At 40.0% G+C, this 15,237-nt stretch overlaps 2 protein-coding genes across 7 annotated transcripts in view; one reads left to right on the top strand and one right to left on the bottom strand.

Annotated features, from left to right (window-relative positions):
• The window catches only part of ZSCAN25 (zinc finger and SCAN domain containing 25), a 161,100-nt gene that overhangs the window by 26,509 nt on the left and 119,354 nt on the right, over positions 1 to 15,237 (top strand). The window contains exon 7 of one of the 6 annotated variants that reach the window (XM_054560223.2): positions 9,564 to 9,656. The exons of 4 other annotated variants lie outside the window; for them this stretch is intronic. In XM_054560223.2, the coding sequence (XP_054416198.1) occupies positions 9,564 to 9,595 (32 nt within the window). In that variant the 3' untranslated portion in view covers positions 9,596 to 9,656. Of the gene's footprint in view, positions 1 to 6,993; positions 9,049 to 9,563; positions 9,657 to 15,237 lie in introns of those variants that run through there. One more of the 6 variants, XM_054560226.2, reaches the window with a different exon arrangement.
• The window catches only part of LOC100434899 (cytochrome P450 3A5), a 37,853-nt gene continuing 27,712 nt past the window's right edge, over positions 5,097 to 15,237 (bottom strand). Inside the window, exons 11-13 of the mRNA XM_002817729.5 lie at positions 9,438 to 9,664; positions 6,977 to 7,136; positions 5,097 to 5,307 (exon numbers count right to left, since the gene is read on the bottom strand). Coding sequence (XP_002817775.1) covers positions 5,212 to 5,307; positions 6,977 to 7,136; positions 9,438 to 9,664 — 483 coding nt within the window. The 3' untranslated portion in view covers positions 5,097 to 5,211. The remainder of the gene's footprint in view (positions 5,308 to 6,976; positions 7,137 to 9,437; positions 9,665 to 15,237) is intronic.

Genomic DNA, 15,237 nt, shown 5'->3' on the forward strand with positions numbered 1-15,237 from the left:
TGTAGGTAATGAAGTTATTTTTTCTTTTTTTCAAAAAAGCAATTTATTTTTGAAGTAGAAATAAAAATTCTGCTGTTTATAGGATCAAGTTTACGCTTCCAAGTCTGTAAGAGTGACTAAGCTTCTGAACCTTTTATAGTTGCATTATATGCAGGATGAGAAAGGGAATGTTCCTCTCCCCATACCCCTAAGCAAGCAGCCTGCAGGCCAAGACAGGTGCCCATCTAGAAAGGTGTTTGCCATAAGAGAAGGATCATCTTACCCTATGTACTCCATTGGACTTTAGAAGACTGTGAGCCAGAAAGTCTCCTTACAAACCAGCATAGAGCAAGGTTAGGTGAAGGTCTTTCATGTTTACCCATTGCTGCCCCTCTGTTTTTTTTTTTTTTTTCTTGTTCATTTTTTTTCCATGGGGCCAAATCATTATATTCTTCACCATTACAGCAAATGCATATGGAACATTTCTTCATATTGATGTCAACTCTTCATGTCATTTTCACAGGCTTGACGTGAGATTCTGTTGAGTTTTTTGTGGTTTTATGGCCAGAGACCCAGGAAAGGCTGATTCTTGCCCTGCCAATCATCCCAACCCCGATGGCCCAAGGAGCAACAGCAGATGGGGCTCTCAGTCCCACTGTAGTAGTCTCTGAGCTGCACCCAGTAACCTGCATCATAGAGGTCACTGGGGAAGGGAGTTGCGAGATCGTGTAGGCTTGCCTTGCTCCCCCCTCTCAGCCCCACATCTAAGTTGAAGACCTGTGGGTTCAGGCACACTGTGCAGGAGGGAGATTGGAGACCAAATGGGAATTCCAAGAGGATGCACGAGCAGAAGGCTGTTCAGGGCCAGGCAAAAAGGAAGGAAGCTTCATCTCAGATGCTGACCCTGTGAGGCACACCACCCTTCATAAAATAGGGGCCAGTAAGATCCTGGGGCTCTGACCAAGCACACACTTAATTCTTTTTCTTTGGATAGGATCAGGATCAAGGAGACAAAGGGAATGGGTTAAGGCAAAATCTCTCGGAGAAGGTCATCAGTGTTCCTTCTCTGGTGTTTGCTGTCATTGTCCTTGTCATCATTGTTACTGTCACCATCATTAGCTATAGCAGCACACTTGTACTGAGTCATTGTTTTACACCAGGTGCTGTGATAGATTCTTCTGTGGATGGGGTTATTTGGATAAACAGGATCTTTTATACAACTTAAGAACAAACAGTCCTGTTTGGGGTAGCATTTGGGGTGCACTTGACTGATGCCAAGCAGAGCATGAAAAGGGCTGTCACAAAATTTGCATTCTGGAGAGCTCTGGAGGGGAAAGAAGACCCTCTCCTGGCTTGGGGCACTGGAGGCTTCATGAAGAACATGATATTTGATCTGAGCCTTGAAGGACAAGTGGAATTTTATAGATAGAAATGGGCAAGTTGGGCTGCCTGAACAGCATGAGGGGAACTAAAAGCATGGTGTGTTTGGTAAATGAGAGGGACTTGGACTAGAAGGCAGTTGTTGTGACCCTCTGAGTCATTTTTCCTCCTCCATGCCCTTTGCAGCCTATTACTGTAATTGATAGGAAACTGCATATAACTCCTCCCACCATGAACTCATTTCTATGAGGCCTTTCTTCATTTGTTTCCTTTCCCAAGTCAATGAGTGGAGAAGCACATTCCTAGGGATTATGATAGCCGATTTCCTGCATGTTCTTCACTCACAGAGAAGCAATGCCAGATCTGGTCTCCTTTCTTTCCTTTCCATGTGCGTAACAGACCTTTCTTTTTTTGAAAAAAGAGAACACATAGTGGGACAAGTTCAGGTCAGCTCAGGAGGTCAGGAGGGTCAGACATGAGACCTTCACTGCAGACACTCCTGATGCAAGTGCCTGGAGCCACGGAAGCCCACCCAGCAGGAGCGGGATGGCTTTGAGGAGGACGATCAAGCCTGGCCCCAGAGCTAAGTTCACTTCAGAATGTGGGGATGGTCTCACTCTGTTGCCAGACTGGAGTGCAATGGCGCGATCTTGGCTCAGCGATTCTCGTGCTTCAGCCTCCCGAGTAGCTGAGATTACAGGCGCGTGCCACCACATGCAGCTAATTTTTGTATTTTTAGTAGAGATGGGGTTTTACCATGTTGGCCAGGATAGTCTCGGTCTCCTGACCTCGTTATCTGCCCACCTTGGCTTCTGAAAGTGCTGGGATTACAGGCGTGAGCCACTACGCTCGGCTGATCTCATTCCTTTTTATGGCTGCATAGTATTCCATGGTGTATATGTACCACATTTTCTTTATTCAGTCCGTCATTGATGGATATTTAGGTTAATTTCATATCTTTGCTATTGTGAGTAGTACTGCAGTGAACATATGTGTGCATGTGTCTTTATGATTTATATTCCTCTGGATATATACCCAGTAATGGGATTGCTGGGCCAAATGGTATTTCTGTCTTTAGATCTTTGAGGAATTGCCACACTATTTTCCATAATGGTTGAACTAATTCACACTCCCACTGATGTGTATAAGTGTTTATTTTCCTCCACAACCTTGCCAACACCTGTTATTTTTTTGACTCTTTATTAATAGCCATTCTGACTGGTGTTAGATGGTGTCTTATTGTGGTTTTGATTTGCACTTCTCTAGTAATCAGTGATGTTAAGCTTTTTTTTTTTTATATGATTGTCGGCCACATGTATATCTTCTTTTGAAAAATGTCTGTTCATGTCCATTGCCCATTTTTTAATGTTTTTTTCTTGTAAATTTAAGTTCTTTATAGATGTTGGCTATTAGACCTTTGTTGGATGTATAGTTTGCATTTCTTTTCCCCAGTCTGTGTTCTTGGCACCTTTGTCAAAAATGAGTTCACTGTAGATGTGTAGATTTGTTTCTGGGGTCTCTATTCTGTTCCACTGGTCTATGTGTCTGTTTTTATACCAGGCTGTTTTGGTTACTATAGCTCTGTAGTATACTTTGAAGTCAGGTAAATGTGATTCCTCCAGTTTTGTTCTTTTTGCTGATGATAGCTTTGGCTATTCTTGGTCTTTTGTGGATCCATACAAATTTTAGGATTAAAAAAATATTTCTGTGAAGAATGTCATTGGTATTTTGATAGGGATTGCATTGACTCCATATATTGCTTTGGGTAGTGTGGACATTTTAACAATATTGATTCTTGAAATATATAAACATGGAATATCTTTCTATGTTTTTGTGTCCTCTTCAATTTCTTTCATCAGTGTTATATAGTTTTCCTTGTAGCGATCTTTCACTTCTTTAAGTTAATTCCTAGGTATTTATTTGTGGCTATTGGTTTTATTTCAGATTGTTCCCTGCTGGCATATAGAAGTGCTACCAATTTTGTACATTGATTTTGTATCCTGCAACTTTACTGAACTTGTTTATCAGTTCTAATAGTTCTTTGGTGGAGTCTTTAGGTTTTTAAAATATCATTTGGAAGTCATATGGAAATATCATTTAGAAATCATTTCCAAATACCATTTAGAAACCATTTGAGCGTTTTCTTACTTCCTGGCACAAAAAGTATCCTGGGCTCATCTTGAACATTTTTAGTCCTAGCCCTGGCATCAGCCATTTCTCTAACGAGCTCTGGTTCCCTTCAGTGGAAAATGATATTCATAAGCCAAGATCTAGGCACTAAGTATACTCATTGCTATTGAAATGTCATTGTTATCTAGCCCTATCAGTGGAGAGAAGTAGGAAATATATGTTTTATACACACACACACACACACACGTGCATGCTCACACATACAAACACATATATTTACATCTATCTAATTATCTATCAACTATTATCTATCTATCATCTGTGTATCTATTCATCTATCTATCTAGAAAAGTATGAATGTACACTGATACATCCATTCCAATCTAACACCATAGGATTCATGCTAGCTTTCTCCCTTTCTGGATCTATGACTCTTTTCTGCAAAAGTGACACACCTAGCTTCCAGTATACTTTATTTACTTATGTGATCAATCCCTTTTATATAGCCAACTCTCACCCATCACTTCCCACTCATGGATGCCTTCCTCACCTAACATGGGTTCTCCAGGCCCTATTTAGGCTCTGGCTGCTCTTGAAGGCCACACCTCTATGTGGACCTCTTCTCTGATTGCTTGGGCCCCCGCTTCCAGGTCAGGCTGCCCCTCCATGTGGACGCCTTCCCCAGCACACTTGGAATCTGACTTGGAGCTACCATGACTCTCTCGTCCACCTTAATGTGTGGCTACCACATGGCTGCAACCCACCTAATGGCTTTAGTATTCAGAAAAGGAGGGAAAAGGAAAGAATAAAAAAGGAAAATGAATAGTGCTTTTAGACATGCTGCCCAATCAACTGACCAATTGACCATTTTTTATTCAGTGTTCATTGCATTAAGACAATTGGGAGGTAAAGATAGAATGCAAGACGTATAGGAAAACATGTTTCCTGTGTTCCAGAAATGTCAGGAGAGATGAGGAAAAAATAATAAATCATAACTAATAATATGATAAGTGCTTCGTTGAGTGTTACAAAAAATATGTTCTTTAAAGAAGGCAGAATGAAACTATGAATATTCTCTCCAAACAATGGGCAAAGTCACAGCAGATTAACTCTTACCTATGTTAATAATCAAATTGGAATTCTGACAAAGGCCCCACACCAACAGTGATTACAGTGATAAAAAATGTTTATTTGCTGGTTTTCAGTCATTCAGTTCTATAGATTTCTCTTTAGTGTGCAGGATGGCATCAGATAATATTTTTGTAAAGGGGATTTTATCACTTCGCTTAATATAAAACTTATTATAGAATATTACAAATACAACATGTGATATAAATGTCACTATTAGAGTCATCATGATAATTCTTATTTTTCTTAAAAGTTATGGATCAAATTGTTGAGAAATATTTATTCTCTGATGAGAGCTCAGGAGGAGTTGATAATGCTAACTAGAGGTGGGTAGAGGTAGTCCTATGAGAAGCAGAGAAGCTGAGTCTAACTATCTGTCACTTATCTGGTCACCTCCTTTATATTACATAATGCACAACACTCTACACAGACACTGGGAGAGCTCAATGAATGTACAAAATCACCAACTGCTCATGCAGTACATTAGATTAAGCCCATCTTTATTTCAAGGTTTTATTGACAAAGTAAGTTGAAATCTCTGGTGTTCTGGGGCACAGCTTTCTTGAAGAACAAAGTAGAAGTCCTTAGAATAACTCATTCTCCACTTAGGGTTCCATCTCTTGAATCCACCTTTAGAACAATGGGTTTTTCTGGTTGAAGAAGTCCTTGCGTGTCTAATTTCAAGGGGATCTACAATAGTTAAACAAGCATATGGAGAACTAATAAATGAAGTGAGAGAAGAAAAGATGGAAGCAAAGTAGAAAAAATACATGAATGACAAAAATGCTTTGCAAGCATATAAAAATGACTCTCAACACCATGTATCTTGAATTCTTCATACTTAATCTATAAGCTGGGTAAATACTGGATAGTAAAAGCACTCACCATCCATCATTTAACAAAATATTTATGGAGCACCGACTCTGTGCCAGGCCTGGGACAAATTCTTGTGGACTCTTTTAAATCTTAAGTAAAAAGGATGAGTTTTAAAAATTAAATCCAGATTAGTAGGTATTATGGCAAACTATTTTGGAAGTGCCATATAAAGTTAAATTTTTATAGGTTAAAACTTGCAAGGTAATCCTGAGTAGCTGTTGTACAGTTTAATTATGTGGGCAGTTTTCAACTTCCAGAGTCTAGTAACCCCTCCCAGTTGAACCCATCAAGTGCAATGATGGGAAAGGTCTTCAGAAAGAATTGTTCTTTTCTTTTTAACATCTCCTCTTGGCTTCCAAGTGTAGTGCAAACGGGGAAGTTCTCAAGTCGTACAGTGTTTTGACTCATACTTCTAGCACTATTGTCACTGAGTCGCCCCTTCACTGTTGGGGGAGCCACCAACAGAGTAACATTCTGATCTCAGTTCAGTGAGGGGGAAGCAAGTTGCCATGGATACAAAGAAGTGCCAGCCTGAGATGCCTGAGAGCTTGCCAGGGAATATCTTCCCTGTCCCAGGTGTGCCAGAGGCCCACTTTCTCTCAGGGCTGAGCCCCCTGCCTGAATACACACATAGGAAAGCTACACAGCTGCCCTGAAGCCATAGATAAGATGGCAACCATCTCCATCCTCCTCCTCTCCCAAGCACAAAGTGTACTTAAGGGGTAGAGGTGCATATTAAATGCACCAGTCCTGGAAATAAGACTTATAGGCTATTGCTTAATATGAATCAATGACATCTGTTCTTTAACTTCTTCAGAGAAAAGATTCTAAATCTTTCTTTAAATGTATCACCTGGAACATAAGGTCAAGGAGTAAGGATAGCCCTGCTCTACGGCAGTCCTTCATATCCACCAGAAATGCCTGAAATTAGTCATTCTCCACCTTGGCTTCATGTGAGAACTGATCAGGGGTTCACCTGACAGCATGACAGAACCCAGTCATGCTCTGGGTTAATTAGTTAAGAATTTCTGAGATGTCACAGGCATCATGAATTTTTAAAGCTCCCTGGTGATTCCAATATACAGCTAGTGGTTGAGAACCACTGTCATGAGAGAGCTTCTGCAGGTTCTGGTGATGGAGAACACCATTTAAGTCACAGCCAGGTTATCATTGCACTTCATGATTGTGCAAAACACTTCTTCTTCTTTCCAGTTGACTTGAAACTGAATTTTAACTTACTCAGGTTCAAAGAGACTACACATAATCATGTCATGCTAATCTGCGTTGACTTTACATGATGTTCTTAATGCTACAGGTTTTGAAGTCCAGAACTAAAGCATCCTTAATGATCAAAGATGGATCCAAATAGGTTCTTTGGCCCATAGAATGAATTATTAAAAGATAAACATGCATATTCTTTTAAAAAATATATACCCTTCAGTTAAAAAAAATTCTTAATAAAACATACAGAAAGTGTACTGACCTGTGTTTCTTTACAAGGTTTGAAGGAGAAGTTCTGAAGGACTCTGATTAGAGCAAGTTTCATGTTCATGAGAGCAAACCTCATGCCAATGCAGTTTCTGGGTCCAGTTCCAAAGGGTGTGTATATGTAAGGATCTATGCTGTCCTTCTTCTTACTGAACCTAGTTCCATATTGGTAGATTAAAAAGTTAATGAAACATAAAAACCACAGAGTTACATGTTAGGGGTTCTTACTTAAGAACCACCGCCCTCCACCTCCCAACCAGTAGTACACAGGATACTTTTGTGGGCTGATCATTGAAATCCTGCTTTGGTTATTTCATTATAATAATCGTAACCTACAGGTCCTTTCCATTCTCCATACCCTACAGGAGCGTTCTTGAGATGAGATGAATATTGCTGCAAATAATATTTATCTCTAACCACTAAAATTATATTCAGGGTGGTGATGTGTTCACACTATAAAAGGCACATAAGTGATAAGACTGATGGATGGAAAAGTGGATTCCTGCCTCAACTCACACTTACATGCTCATTGGTCACATGCTCATTGAGAAAGGAGAAGGAGAAAATGTCTTTTGCTATTTCAAGTTGTTATTTTTCCCTTTCCTTCTCCTGTCATCTCTTTTTTTCTAATTCCCCTCCTCCTCCTCTCCACCTTCCCCATCCACCTTCTCTTCTGCCTCCTTCTCCTCCTTGTTCTTCTCTCCATCTCTTCCTCTCTTTCTCCCCTACACCCTTACAGGATAGTTTAAGTCGCATAAATTACATGGGCATATGATACTACCCTACTGTAGTGTCATCACTGCTTTCCTTGATCTGTTCCATTAGGCTATAAATTCTTTGAAGATTTACCCATGTTTTATTCAAATTTGATTTCTAAATATTTGATTATAGTAAGGAAAAAATGTTGATTCGAAGAAAGTAATAATGGCATTGTTGTCATATGTTTTTACAGAAGTCTTTATATTTTGGAGAGCATTCTGAAATATTTACAGGCTATTGCTTCAAAATAACATGATAGTCAGGAGGAGGGTGGTGGTGGCATTTGGATGGGGCAGCTAACATGGATTGATGGCTGTTGGAACCAGTGATAGATATATGGAGATGCATGAAAACTATTCTATAGGCTGGTGTCTGTACAATATACTTGTGTATATGTCAGACATTCTCTAATATATATATACACACACATATATATCATATGAATTTATGGATTTATGTAAATCATGTGGATTTATGGATTTATATAAATCATATGGATTTCTCCCTGCCTGGCCAAGTTCCTGACACATAGCAAGCACTATCTTTTTGGTGACTGAGTGATTCAAAGTGAAGTACAGCGAGTGGTCTCTGATTTCGTATTAGTGCAGCCACAGGAGGTGGAAGTGCTGAGCTTGCAGGAAACATAGAAGTCCTCTACTCCAGAAAACAGAGAACTTGGTCAGCTCTGACTTACTCTGTGAACAAGTATTATGTGCAGACTCCATGCTAGCACTAGGGACACCATGACCAACAAGACAAGGTTCCTCCCATCAGCAAACTTGCAGGTAGGGGCTAATGAAAGTCTAGATCCCAAGCATCCTAAATCACCAGCCAGTACCCTAAAAATTTCATTCTAAATTTTGCTTAATAATACAATAATGGGAAAACACCAACTATATCCAGAGTGCAAACTGTGCCTAAGGCCTGACCTTGTCCCTGAATTCCCCGAAGAGCATGCTCAAGACACCTCCAAGGAAGAGTGTGTGAGATGTCTACTGAGAGTATAAGGGAGCTGGCACAGGACTGCAGCCACAGACAGGACCAGGAGGACCTGTGCTGTCTTGTGTCTTCAGTGAAGTGGCTTAAACCGTTAGGGATGAGGACTTCTCAGGACCTCAGCCTGCACTCTTATAATTACTATAGAGGAAATAGCAAGTAACGTTGAAAACAAATGGAATGTGGAAGCATGTTTTAAAGTTGCTGTTAAATTTAGAGAGCTAAAGGGCACAGCATAGAAAAAACAGAAAGGAATAAAAAGCCTATACACCTGAAATAACATCATGGTTAAATGGTTTATGGCATATGCAATATATACATATATATATTTATATATATATATGTATATTTATAGTAATATAGGTCAGTGGATAGTTTCCTGTTAAATCAAGTAAGCAGCAATTCAAACCAAATAAAAAGTGATACCATTCTAGTTTTAAAAAATCTATATAGGCATAGAAAAATGCCCACAGGGACATAATTGATGATCTTCATCTTGTGCTGGGACTGTGGATGGCTGTAGTTTTGTTTTTTCTAGTCTGTGGTTTGTAAAGTTTGATAATTATCACTTTTTTTTGTGATAAAAAGACTTACAAGCAAATGATTGTACAACCACACGATTGTCATGTAGATTAAGAGAGGCAGAATATGCTTGAACCAGCCTCGTTCAGGGTGAGCTCCATTTCCCTGGAGCCTTGTACCTTTCAGGGCGGAACTCCTCAGGCTCTGTCCAGTACTTTGGGTCATGGTGAAGTGCATAGGTTGGAATCACCACCATTGCCCCTTTGGGAATGAATACCCCATTGATTTCAACATCTTTCTTGCAGGTCCTCTCAAGTCTAATAGCAACTGGGAATAATCTGAGTGTTTCATTCACCACCATGTCAAGGTACTCCATCTGTACCACGGCATCATAGGTAGGTGGTGCCTGGAAAGAAACAGATTTGGATAATTTGAGATTTTGAATTAACTCTCAACTGAGTCCATGCAGTACTATTGAAGTATTAGAAGCTCCAGAGAATAACTCATACTGGTAAATGATCATAGTATTTGTGAAGTATTTTAATAACTGTCATGTCCATTGATGTGCTCAGTGACCTACTGAGATGTGTGGAGGAGCTATGAATGTAGGAGATATTCAGGATCATCCTCACCCCAGGGACTGAAATCCTTAGCATGACCATGTAGTGATTTTTCTTTCTCATGGGAAGAAATGTGATTAATGGGCTATGACCATTACCACCAAATAAAATACACCAAAGTCACTATCACCTTTCAAAAAGAGGTCACAAATCTGTACCAAGAAAGAAAAACAGGGAAAAGAGCAAATATCCTCTTCACACAAGGATTATTGGTTGCAGAGTCTTGCTTGGTAACTCTTTTGAGGAGTTTGAGGCCAGCTTGGGCAACATGGTGAAAACCCGTCTCTACAAAAAATACAAAAACTAGCTGGGTGTGGTGGCATGTGCCTTAGTTCCAGCTACTCAGGAGGCAGAGGCGGGAGGATGGCTTGAGCCTGGGAGGCAGAGTTTGCAGTGAGCTGAGATTGCACCACTGCCCTCCAGCTTGGGTCGTAGAGTCAGACCCTGTCTCAGATAAATAAATAAATAAATAAATAAATAAATAAATAAATAAATAAATTTGAGGATAAACTTGTTCCTTCCTATCACAAATACGACAAAATAAATTTATGATTGGATGCTACCAAGGTACACAATTTGAGTTCTAGTTAAAGTTATGAAGAGAATAGAACCCCACACTCAGCCCCATCCCCTCCTTTTGGAACAGTCTCCTAGTTGTTGCTTCAGGACTGGACTGTAATCTTCAGGGCTGGATGTAAACGTCCCTTTGTGTCTGCCTCACAGCTACACCAGGGTCAGCCCCACAGGCCAGGTCTCTTCACACCAAAAAGAATCCCAGTTTGGGCAGAGGTCTGAAAACTGTGGATGATACGTACCTAGCACTTGGTGTTGTATTTGGGAGGCAATATTGTAGAGGGTTAGAGTTTAGCTCAGGAGTCAGATACCCTGATTCCTAGCTTGGCTTCTTTGCCAGTGGCTACCTGACTGGAACATGAGACAGGTGTGGGGAGAGCTGAGTCAGCCTGCATCGCGCCCCCAGGGCCAGGCTCCCTCAGACCATAGCCAGACCAGAGTGAGTCCAGTCAGTATCAGCAGAGCTCACTATCCAGTCTTGTGAGCAATAAATACTTCTCATTAGATGCCACTGAGGTTTTTGGATTTTCTTTTTTATACTTTAAGTTTTAGGGTACATGTGCACAACGTGCAGGTTTCTTACATATATATACATGTGCCGTGTTGGTGTGCTGCACCCATTAACTCGTCATTTAACATTAGGTATATCTCCTAATGCTATCCCTCCCCGCTCCTCCCACCCCACAACAGGCCCCAGTGTGTGATGTTCCGCTTCCTGTGTCCATGTGTTCTCATTGTTCAATTCCCACCTACGAGTGAGAACATACAGTGTTTGGTTTTTTGTCCTTGTGATAGTTTGCTGAGAATGATGGTTTCCAGCTTCATCCATGTCCCTACAAAGGACATGAACTCATCATTTTTTATGACTGCATGGTATTCCATGGTGTATATGTGCCACATTTTCTTTTTTTATGATTATTATTATTATTATTATACTTTAAGTTTTAGGGTACATGTGCACAATGTGCAGGTTAGTTACATATGTATACATGTGCCATGCTGGTGTGCTGCACCCAATTAACTTGCCATTTAGCATTAGGTATATCTCCTAATGCTATCCCTCCCCCCTCCCCCCACCCCACAACAGTCCCCAAAGTGTGATGTTCCCCTTCCTGTGTCCATGTGTTCTCTTTGTTCAATTCCCATCTATGAGTGAGAACATGCAGTGTTTGGTTTTTTGTCCTTGCCATAGTTTGCTGAGAATGATGATTTCCAATTTCATCCATGTCCCTACAGAGGACATGAACTCATCATCTTTCATGGCTGCATAGTATTCCATGGTGTATATGTGCCACATTTTCTTAATCCAGTCTATCATTGTTGGACATTTGGGTTGCTTCCAAGTCTTTGCTATTGTGAATAGTGCTGCAATAAACATACGTGTGCATGTGTCTTTATAGCAGCATAATTTATAATCCTTTGGGTATATACCCAGTAATGGGATGGCTGGGTCAAATGGTATTTCTAGTTCTAGATCTCTGAGGAATCGCCACACTGACTTCCAAAATGGTTGAACTAGTTTACAGTCCCACCAACAGTGTAAAAGTGTTCCTGTTTCTCCACATCCTCTCTAGCACCTGTTGTTTCCTGACTTTTTAATGATCGCCATTCTAACTGGTGTGAGATGGTATCTCATTGTGGTTTTGATTTGCATTTCTCTGATGGCCAGTGATGGTGAGCATTTTTTCATGTGTCTTTTGCCTGCATAAATGTCTTCTTTTGAGAAGTGTCTGTTCATATCCTTCACCCACTTTGTGATGGGATTGTTTGTTTTTTTCTTGTAAATTTGAGTTCATTGTAGATTCTGGATATTAGCCCTTTGTCAGATGAGTAGGTTGCAAAAATTTCCTCCCATTCTGTAGGTTGCCTGCTCACTCTGATGGTGGTTTCTTTTGCTGTGCAGAAGCTCTTTAGTTTCATTAGATCCCATTTGTCAATTTTGGCTTTTGTTGCCATTGCTTTTGGTGTTTTAGACATGAAGTCCTTGCCCATGCCTATGTCCTGAATGGTAATGCCTAGGTTTTCTTCTAGGGTTTTTATGGTTTTAGGTCTAATGTTTAAGTCTTTAATCCATCTTGAATTAATTTTTGTATAAGGTGTAAGGAAGGGATCCAGTTTCAGCTTTCTACATATGGCTAGCTAGTTTTCCCAGCACCATTTATTAAATAGGGAATCCTTTCCCCAATGCTTGTTTTTGTCAGGTTTGTCAAAGATCAGATGGTTGTAGATACGTGCCATTCTTTCTGAGGGCTCTGTTCTGTTCCATTGATCAATATCTCTGTTTTGGTACCAGTACCATGCTGTTTTGGTTACTGTAGCCTTTTAGCATAGTTTGAAGTCAGGTAGCGTGATGCCTCCAGCTTTGTTCTTTTGGCTTAGGATTGACTTGGCAATGTGAGCTCTTTTTTGGTTCCATATGAACTTTAAAGTAGCTTTTTCCAATTCTGTGAAGAAAGTCATTGGTAGCTTGATGGCGATGGCACTGAATCTATAAATTACCTTGGGCAGTATGGCCATTTTCACGATACTGAATTCTTCCTACCCATGAGCATGGAATGTTCTTCCATTTGTTTGTATTCTGTTTTATTTCATTGAGCAGTGGTTTGTAATTCTCCTTGAAGAGGTCATTCACGTCCCTTGTAAGTTGGATTCCTAGGTATTTTATTCTCTTTGAAGCAATTGTGAATGGGAATTCACTCATGATTTGGCTCTCTGTTTGTCTGTTATTGGTGTATAAGAATGCTTGTGATTTTTACACATTGATTTTGTATCCTGAGACTTCACTGAAGTTGCTTATCAGCTTAAGGAGATTTTGGGCTGAGACGATGGGGATTTCTAGATATACGATCATGTCATCTGCAAACAGGGACAATTTGACTTCCTCTTTTCCTAATTGAATACCCTTTATTTCCTTCTCCTGCCTAATTGCCCTGGCCAGAACTTCCAACACTGTGTTGAATAGGAGTGGTGAGAGAGGGCATCCCTGTCTTATGCCAGTTTTCAAAGGGAATGCTTCCAGTTTTTGTCCATTCAGTATGATATTGGCTGTGGGTTTGTCATAAATAGCTCTTATTATTTTGAGATATGTCCCATCAATACCTAATTTATTGAGAGTTTTTAGCATGAAGGGTTGTTGAATTTTGTTAAAGGCCTTTTCTGCACCTATTGAGATGATCATGTGGTTTTTGTTGTTGGTTCTGTTTATATGCTGGATTACGTTTATTGATTTGTGTATGTTGAACCAGCCTTGCATCCCAGGGATGAAGCCCACTTGATTATGGTGGATAAGCTTTTTGATGTGCTGCTGGATTCGGTTTGCCAGTATTTTATTGAGGATTTTTGCATCGATGTTCATCGTTGATATGGGTCTAAAATTCTCTTTTTTTTGTTGTGTCTCTGCCCGGCTTTGGTATCAGGATGATGCTGGCCTCATAAAATGAGTTAGGGAGGATTCCCTCTTTTTCTGTTGATTGGAATAGTTTCAGAAAGAATGGTACCAGTTCCTCCTTGTACCTCTGGTAGAATGCGGCTGTGAATCCATCTGGTCCTGGACTTTTTTTGGTTGGTAAGCTATTAATTGTTGCCTCAATTTCAGAGTCTGTTATTGGTCTATTCAGAGATTCAACTTCTTCCTGGTTTAGTCTTGGGAGAGTGTGTGTGTCGAGGAATTTATCCATTTCTTCTAGATTTTCTAGTTTATTTGCGTAGAGGTGTTTATAGTATTCTCTGATGGAAGTTTGTATTTCTGTGGGATGGGTGGTAATATCCCCTTTATCATTTTTTATTGCATCTGTTTGATTCTTCTCTCTTTTCTTCTTTATTAGTCTTGCTAGCGGTCTATCAATTTTGTTGATCTTTTCAAAAAACCAGCTCCTGGATTCATTGGTTTTTTTGAAGGGTTTTTTTGTGTCTCTATTTCCTTCAGTTCTGCTCTGATCTTAGTTATTTCTTGCCTTCACTAGTTTTTGAATGTGTTTGCTCCTGCTTCTCTAGTTCTTTTAATTGTGATGTTAGGGTGTCAATTTTGGATCTTTCCTGCTTTCTCTTGTGGGCATTTAGTGCTATAAATTTCCCTCTACACACTGCTTTGAATGTGTCCCAGAGATTCTGGTATGTTGTGTCTTTGTTCTCATTGGTTTCAAAGAACATCTTTATTTCTGCCTTCATTTCGTTATGTACCCAGTAGTCATTCAGGAGCAGGTTGTTCAGTTTCTGTGTCGTTGAGCGGTTTTGAGTGAATTTCTTAACCCTGAGTTCTAGTTTGATTGCACTGTGGTCTGAGAGACACTTCGTTATAATTTCCGTTCTTTTACATTTGCTGAGGAGTGCTTTACTTCCAACTATGTGGTCAATTTTGGAATAGGTGTGGTGTGGTGCTGAAAAGAATGTATATTCTGTTGATTTGGGGTGGAGAGTTCTGTAGATGTCTATTAGGTCCGCTTGGTGCAGAGCTGAGTTCAATTCCTGGGTGTCCTTGTTAACTTTCTGTCCCGTTGATCTGTCTAATGTTGACAATGGGGTATTAAAGTCTCCCATTATTATTGTGTGGGAGTCTAACTCTCTTTGTAAGTCTCTAAAGACTTGCTTTATGAATCTGGGTGCTCCTGTATTGGGTGCATATATATTTAGGATAGTTAGCTCTTCTTGTTGAATTGATCCCTTTACCATTATGTAATGGCCTTCTTTGTCTCTTTTGATCTTTGTTGGTTTAAAGTTTGTTTTATCAGAGACTAGGATTGCAACCCCTGCCTTTTTTTGTTTTCCGTTTGCTTGGTAGATCTTCCTC

The sequence above is a fragment of the Pongo abelii genome, chromosome 6 (genome assembly GCF_028885655.2).
Source record: "Pongo abelii isolate AG06213 chromosome 6, NHGRI_mPonAbe1-v2.0_pri, whole genome shotgun sequence".
Taxonomy (NCBI): domain Eukaryota; kingdom Metazoa; phylum Chordata; class Mammalia; order Primates; family Hominidae; genus Pongo; species Pongo abelii.